The sequence below is a fragment of the Haliotis rufescens genome, unplaced genomic scaffold (genome assembly GCF_023055435.1).
Source record: "Haliotis rufescens isolate VD_foot unplaced genomic scaffold, xgHalRufe1.0.p SCAF_26, whole genome shotgun sequence".
Taxonomy (NCBI): domain Eukaryota; kingdom Metazoa; phylum Mollusca; class Gastropoda; order Lepetellida; family Haliotidae; genus Haliotis; species Haliotis rufescens.
Window position 1 is genome coordinate 7122320 of NW_025963957.1, and position 8956 is coordinate 7131275.

The 8956-nt window shown below is 41.9% G+C and overlaps 1 protein-coding gene across 1 annotated transcript; it reads right to left on the minus strand.

Moving 5' to 3' along the window:
- Positions 1-4264: 4264 nt before the first annotated feature.
- Positions 4265-8350, minus strand: LOC125383681 (uncharacterized protein K02A2.6-like). Its single transcript, XM_048402384.1, has one exon. It carries the CDS (start codon positions 8348-8350, stop codon positions 4265-4267), a length of 4086 nt encoding a protein of 1361 aa, XP_048258341.1.
- Positions 8351-8956: the final 606 nt, after the last annotated feature.

Consider the following 8956-nt stretch of genomic DNA (forward strand, 5'->3'; position numbering starts at 1 on the left):
GATTATGGAGGGCTGAAGCCATGCCCATTAGTTCTGCCGTGAATATTGATTGGTTGTTTGGGAGTCGGAAGGATTGTGTGGTTTTAGTTGGTTGTGTGGTATGGACTCCGAAACCTGTGTGTTTGGAGGTCGGATCTGAGGATCCGTCCGTGTAAATGTGACACCAATTTGGCCAATTTTCGTGTATGTATGCTAGTGTGGTAGTTTTAGCTATGTTTGGGTCGGTTTGTTTATTTATTTGGCTAGCTAGTGTTGTGTCTATTTTGGGTATTTTAAGTTTAGGGGTGAAGATATTTGATTGTTTGCAGTTTTGTTTAAGATTTTTAATTTGGTGTAAGTGCCTAGACGTAATATATATTTATATAAATCATGATATTTTTACACGACACAAAGTGGGATTAATGTACAAAGATAACAATAAAATGACGAAGCCAATGAGATTAACAGGAGAGGATTAATTAAGTACACTGAAGGTGTAGTGATGACAAGGATCTGGCTATTGTGACACAAGCAATAAGGTAATCAAGGTGTCTATTGTGGTTGCTGATGTGTTTATAGAACAGTGGAGTACACACTGGGTAGGTAGATACCTTGGTCTCTGTTAATGACTGGTTTCTTTCTTTGGATTTCGATTCTTTCTTGAAGTTTCCTCTTTTTCCAATGACTGATGTTGGTATGGAGTCTTAGTTTGTGGCCAGGACATATTGTGGTCAGAATTTTTTATGAGATTTCATGTCAGATTTTTCTTTTTCCTTTTGTTCTTTTATTCTGGTGGCGATGGAGCGTTAAGTCTGTTCAATGTATTTGTGTCCACAGTTGCCACATCTCATTCACACGTTTTGAGGTGGACTGGGCGGGACCTTTACCATTGGCGTGTATCATTTTTATCAGTGTTCTGACGGAAGTTAAAGTCGCGTCTATGTTGGCTGTTTGGGTGAGCAGCCTCCTAATCTTGTGACTGGTAGGACCTTTGTATGGGATGCTGACGAGGATGTCTGGTGACGGGCAATTACGGCTTGTCTGATCTGAGGATTGTAGTAATGAATGTACTGGTCCGTGTGCGTGGGTTTGCGGTAGTCTTCCCTACATAGGAACAGCCAGCCACCAGATCCGCAGACTGCTCAAACACCACGCCAACATTGATACAGTATTCCAGAGAGGCAGGACAATCCAGAACATCCTCAGTGCCAACGGCAAGCCCCCTACATCAAAGAAAGAAGACCCAGCTGGTGTCGTATATCACATACAATGTGACTGTGGTGACTCCTATGTAGGAGAACCATCCAGGCCCCTACCCATTACAATAAAAGAACACAAGACCTCAGTACAAAAAAATGACTCAAAATCAGCCATCTCCGACCACACCCAAACCCACCCCGACCACAACATCCAGTGGAACAACATCAAGATCCTAGCCAACAATCAATCAGACTACAAAATCAGGAAACTCCTAGAAGCCATCTACATCAAAAGGATCCAGCCAGCAATGAACAGAGACCAAGGCTATTACATCCCGCCTGCTTACCATCACCTAATTGCTAAATCCCTATGTCCATCTAATTAATCCACTGGCTTCCATCATCTCTATCAGTCTGCTTGTTGACTCTGTGTTCATTTGTCATCCACTGGCTTCCAATTATCTTAATCAGCTCTCTGTGACCATCAATTATTTACTGTATAAACTTTGATGTTAATAAGTATATATACCTATGTTGTTTAGCACTATGTTGTTTAGCAACAATCAAACAATCAAATTTCAAAAACAAACCAAATTCTTAGGACTTATTTTCGATGAACATCTCACCTGGGATGCTCACATCCAAAACCTAACAACTAAATGCAGTAAAGACCTAAACACCCTAAGATGCCTAACTGGCTCTAACTGGGGAGCCTCCAAAGATACCCTCCTCTCTCTCTACATATCACTAATTAGATCAAAACTAGACTACGGCTGCGCCATATACAACACCCTAAACAACTCTCTATCTTAAAAACTTGACTCAATACAATATCAGGCTCTCAAACTAATTACACGCACCCAACATGGCACCTCCTACACCTCACTTCAGGCCTTAACAGGAGAAAAGCCACTAAGTCTACGCAGGGAACAGCTAAGCTTAAATTTCTGGGCCGCGTCCCAATCAAACCCTCTCATCCAAAACTTAATAAACCAAAACATCAGCCCAAAAAACCAAGCTCTAGCTCGTAAACACCCCTTACTTACCCCAATATCCCAAAGAATAACAAACTACCTAAATGAACACCAAATTAAAAATCTTAAACAAAACTGCAAACAATCAAATATCTTCACCCCTTAACTTAAAATACCCAAAATAGACACAACACTAGCTAGCCAAATAAATAAACAAACCGACCCAAACATAGCTAAAACTACCACACTAGCATACATACACGAAAATTGGCCAAATTGGTGTCACATTTACACGGACGGATCCTCAGATCCGACCTCCAAACACACAGGTTTCGGAGTCCATACCACACAACCAACTAAAACCACACAATCCTTCCGACTCCCAAACAACCAATCAATATTCACGGCAGAACTAATGGGCATGGCCTCAGCCCTCCATAATCAAGAATCCAAAAACCACAAAAAAATCCTAATACTTACCGACTCCCTAAGTGGACTGCAAGCCCTCCAAAACAAAAATACCAAAACCGACCTAAATTAATAAATCAAATACTTAAAAGCTCCAACGACCTAACTAAGGCAGGCAAACAAATAACCTTCTTGTGGATACCCGCCCACGTAGGAATATACGGTAATGAAAACGCCGATAAAGCAGCTAAACTATCCCTCAAAATCCCAGAAATAAGCTTAAACTTACCCATCTCAAAATCAGAAATTAAAAGTGTAAACAAGCAAAAAATCACAAAAAATGGCATAGCCTATATCTAAACTCAAATAGCCAAATAAAAAAAGTGCTCAGCAAACCACTAACCAAACCAAAAATTCTCCATCCATCCAAAAAAATCGACAGAGTAATCACTAAACTCCAAACAGGACACACCAACCTAAATAACCACCTAAAAAAATAAAAAAAACCACTACAGGTAACTGCCCACACTGCAAACAACCAGAAACCCCAGAACACGCACTCATCCACTGCACACACTACCTAACACATCGAACCGCATTACAAACCACCCTCAACCTAAACAAGGCTCTCACTCTAGAAGCAATACTAAACCCACAAAATAAACTAGAAAACTTCAAGGCCTTAGGCGTATTCTTAATAAAAACGGAACTAATAAAACGCATCTAAAACAAAATAACCTACCAAATCAAAATCACATAAACAAACAAACATCCACCATACCCAGCTCCCTTAGTTCTCCTCCCCAACCCCATCGGCATCTATTCCAAATCTCAAAATTCCCAAATTCTATATAAGCAACCCCTAAACCCCCCTCTTGGGTTGCACAGACAACTTCGCCCCTTTCGGAAACACATTAAATGGCCTGGCCGGGCCCGTGTGCGAAATACGCATCAGTCGGAAAGCGCACGTTAAATCTCTAAAGTAAGTAAGCAAGTAAGCACTATCCATAACTTGCTTGATAAAGGTGTTAGGATCTACACCGAAACGTCGCACTAATTGTAATAAAGAAGTTGTTCATCCATAGAACTCGTCTTACTTCATCACACCAACTTCGCAATGCCAATGAAAGAACTTATCGTCATTGTTTGTGTTGGGTTCTCAGGGAGGAACGACAAACGCGGGAGCAGGGAGACGAGCCTGCCACTTGACCGGCTGTTTATTCCGACTGTCGCATGTTACATAACAGCACGTGATTGCGCTTACCTGCAACTAATCGCATTACAAGAGCGGACATCTGTTGGCCTGTCATAATATTATACACTAGCTTGTTTAAAACTACTGCGTTTCAATTACAGATATAACATCCGCCCCTCCTAAATTTAAGTTACTTTGAAACCAAAATAATAATCTTTGATAAACAACATAGTCCACGGAACTTCATTAAGTATAAGTAACTTAACAATGTACACTGACTCTTGTAAAGTACTAATAACCCTGTGACTTGACAAGTCAGTCATAATGAAAACATTGTTAAAGTAGAAAGTGAAATTTAACTAAACTGAGCTTTTTTTTCGACACATAATAATACTGATAACCTGCTGAAGTATTATAGTCCTGATACAAGTAACTGTAATTCACAGCTAAATCAAATGCCACCTTGACACATAGTTCACTGCAAATGACAGTCACAGTTCACTCAAATGTCACTTTGACACAAAGTCCCTCAGATAAGACGGTTGCTGCTTCACTCTGGTTGAACGACGAAGTATGGGTGCTACAGGCGATGTCACTACCGGCGTTTCCTCCCCCGGTTCAGACATATCTGGTACACTTGAAACATCCCCTTGGATACTTTCCTCATGGGAATCTACCTGTGATGTGTCAGGTAAGTCTGATTCATACTCCTTCCTTCGTGAAGACTGTGATTCTAGCGGAGTGTCTGAACGTTCAATCACGTCCCTTCGGGGTGAAGATAAAGACATCCTGCGTCTGACATGATCCACATGCCTTCTGACCAATCTTCCATCCGTTAACTTGATGATGTACGACAATGGACCAGTTACACTATCAACTTGTCCACTAATCCACTTTGGACCTGAAGCAAAGTTCTTAACCCACACCGAGTCATTCACTTGGAATGCCCTACATTTCGTTAGAGCTGACTGATCCACAAGTTTTCTCTGGTTCTTTTTCACCTTTGAGGCAAGGTTTGGAAACATCAAGTCCAATCGCGAACGCAATCTGCGTCCAAGAAACAACATTGAAGGTGATACACCAGTTGTAGACTGTGGTGTAATTCTATAAGAAAATAGTAACCTATGTAGTTGAGTTGCAACTGTGTCACCAGTTGTCTTCTTTAATCCATCTTTTATTATTTGAACCGCCCTTTCTGCTAAGCCATTCCCAGCCGGGTGATGAGGGGATGTTGTCACATGTTCAACTCCATTTCTGGACATAAATGTAGCAAATTCTTCCCCAACAAAAGCTGTAGCATTATCAGTTACAATAATTTCTGGTATGCCATAAGCTGCAAACATCCGACGCAGCTGGTTTATGGTAGCCTTTGCATTTGACGACGACATAGGTGCACATTCGATCCATTTGGAGTAGGCGTCAATCACTATAAGAAACATGCTACCCGTGAATGGACCAGCATAATCCATATGCAGTCTTTGCCAAGGTTGAGAAGGATACTCCCAAGGGTGTAGGGGAGCTACACTCGGACAATTCCTGTCTTCCTGGCAGGAATCACAACTGTTTACTGTTGTTTCTATGTCAGCATCTAGATGCGGCCACCAAACATAGCTTCGGGCCAAGCCCTTCATCCTGGTGATTCCTGGGTGGGACTGATGCAACTCTGACAATATGACAGATCTGAGTTTCAATGGAATGATGACCCTCGAACCTCTCAATAAGCATCCATCCATCACACTGAGTTCAGAACGAACTCTGTAGTACGGCTCATAGTGGTCATCCAACTTATCACGCTGCGGCCAACCTCGGATCACAAATTCTCGAACAATAGACAATGTTCGGTCCTTGCCAGTCTGGATACTTATGTCTTTAGACTTCAGAGGGCATGTGTCCAATTCCTGAAGCATTAAGACTGTCATGTCTTCCATAGGCTTCCCTGAGTCAGGCGCTGGCAACCTGCTCAATGCGTCTGCATTGGTATGCTGTGTACCTTTCCTGTGTACAATTTTATAGTCATATGCAGTCAACAACACTGACCATCTCTGAACTCTTGGAGACACCATCTGTGGCACTGGATTATTCTCATTGAATAATGACACCAACGGCTTGTGATCTGTCACGATCTGGAAATGACGTCCATAAACATACTTATGAAACTTTCGCAGTCCAAAGATCACACTCAGTCCTTCACGATCAAGTTGAGAATAATTCTGCTCTGCCTTAGTCAGTGTCCTTGAAGCAAAACTTATAGGTCTCTCCGAACCATCAGGCAGTTGGTGAGCCAACACAACACCTACTCCGTAGGGGGATGCATCACACTGCAGTAAAAGTGGTTTGGAGCTGTCAAAATGAATCAAGACATCCGAAGACTGAAGCAAGTTCTTTGACTTCTCAAACGCTTTTTGTTGAGATGTACTCCATGACCATTTCACTTCTTTTTGTAGCAACTTGTACAAGGGGGAGAGAGTGTCAGGCAGATTTGGTAGAAACCTATGGTAGTAGTTCAGAATACCAAGATAAGCTCTCAATTCTTTCACATTTTCAGGGACCTTAGCTTCCTGAATTGCAGCAATCTTTTTCTCCACTGGATGCAAACCTTCACTGTCAAGTCTATAACCAAGATATTCAACTTCATCAGCCATAAAGACACACTTGTTTCTTCTCAAACGTAATCCTGCTTCTGACAATCGATGAAGTACTTCATCCAGAATACGAAGATGCTCACTGTCGTTGATTCCAGAGTTTATGATATCATCGAGATAACCCGCTGAGTAATCGAGTCCCTGTAGAATACTTTCAATCATCCGTTGAAAGATAGCGGGTGCCGAAGATACTCCAAATGGCAATCTTGTGTACCTAAAGAGTCCTTTGTGGGTGTTAATCACGACATATTTTCGCGATTCTTCATCCAAGACTAACTGTTGATACGCATGACTCATGTCAAGTTTGGTGAACTTTACACCCCCAGATAGCTTCGTGCACAAATCTTCCAACGTCGGTATTGGATATCGCTCCAATTTTGAAAACTGATTCACTGTCAGTTTAAAATCTCCACAAATCCTGACAGAAGAATCAGGTTTAATGACTGGCACAATGGGACACGCCCACTCAGAATGCTTGATTGGCTCAATAATGCCTTCACTCAGCAAGCGATCAAGTTCAACTTCTATCTTCTGACGTAATGCATACGGCACAGATCTAGGTTTGAAAAACTTCGGAGTTGCATCTTTATCCACGTAGATGTGAGCTTGGAATCCCTTAAGTGTTCCAAGACCTTCCTCAAAAACAGCTGAGTGTCGTTCAAGAACATCATTAAGTGTCAAATCTGTAGATTTCATAAGGTTCACCGAAACATCCCTCAGGTCAAAGTTCAAAGGCTGTACCCATGTACGACCTAGAAGATTGGAACCATTACCCTTGGCTATGGAAATCGGTAAGGAGTAAGATCTCTCCTCGTAAGATACTTCCACAGTAGTATAACCGTTCAAATCTACTTCCTGTCCTGTATAACTTCGCAGGGGTACTTGTGACGTGTATAATGTCGATGACTGAAGGCCAATTCTTTGAGCCGTCTGCTCATTCACAATGGTCACTGGGCATCCCGTGTCAACCTCAAACGTCACTGGTGTGCCATTAACATCCACTGTAATGTAGTAGGGGTTTGGGTAGTTTGGATCACCTTTAGCCGAAGTCTGAGTACTAACATGAAATAGCGAGTTCTCAAACAAGTCTTCCACACTAGCACTGCTATTACCTGGGCCACACGAGTTCACCTCACTCACTACAGCATTCACTTTCTGTCTTCCCTTGAATTTAGCCTTAGAATTCTGTTTCTGCGGAATTGATTCTTTTGACCTGCAGACTCTCACAATATGGCCACGTTTTCCACACTTATGACACTTCTCATTCTTATAAAAACACATGTGTGGAGCATGAGTAGTTTTTCCACATCTAAAACAAGTTTTGTTATTTCCAGATCCAACATGAGGCCTCTGGTCTTTTGTAGATTGTGCTGATGGTTTACTGCGAAACTTGTGTACTGAATGTCCCACAGTTTTATCACCGTGAAGATCCTGTAGATTCTTGTCTGCCGCCTCAATTGCGTTAGCAATTTTCAATGCACTACTAAATGTTAGAGCAGTCTCTGACAACAACTTTTTCTGAATATTGTCATCACAAATACCACACACTAACCTGTCTCTCAACATGGCCTGTAAAGACGTTCCAAAATCACACCCGTCAGTCAACTTTCTCAATTCGGCGACATAAGCAGCTACACTTTCACCAGCCTTCCTATTCCGTGAATGAAATTTAAATCTCTGTACAATTTCCGATGGTTTTGGCGTGAAATGTTCTTTCAATAAAACCACCAGCTGGTCAAACGTTTTCTCGCTAGGTTTCACGGGCTGAACCAATGCTCTTATCAACTGGTAAGTTTCAGTTCCACATGACGCTAACAGTATGCTTTTCTTGTTGTCTTCGTCTGTAATTCCGTTTGCCACGAAAACATGTGTCAGTATCTCACACCATTCCTCCCATGTCGACTTCTTTGGATTAAATTCAAACAATCCACAAACAAAACCCGTGGTAGCCATAATCTCTGAGCTGAAGATAGTGACGGTTATAATGCCTCAAGAAGAGCGAAACAAAAGTCAATGTTCATCTATACCGCTTCTCCTACTTCACACTGACGGGTGAAACAAAGGTCAGCAGACCACGTGCTCTTGGCTAACACACTCGTCGCAACGAACACACCTCGTCAATGTATCGTCAAACAGCCAGATAAACGTACCAAAATTCCTTTACATCTACTTCATAGCTACCTTGGATCCCATCCTCGTCGCCAAAATGTTGGGTTCTCAGGGAGGAACGACAAACGCGGGAGCAGGGAGACGAGCCTGCCACTTGACCGGCTGTTTATTCCGACTGTCGCATGTTACATAACAGCACGTGATTGCGCTTACCTGCAACTAATCGCATTACAAGAGCGGACATCTGTTGGCCTGTCATAATATTATACACTAGCTTGTTTAAAACTACTGCGTTTCAATTACAGATATAACAGTTTGTATCGCGAATTGCCCGACATGTCTTTAAAAGACCCATTTGAATTTAACTGTTCAAGAAGTGTTCTCTTGTGCAATATCACCCGACACGACCACCCTATTGCAATAATTTAAATGTAATTGTTAGCTCAGAAA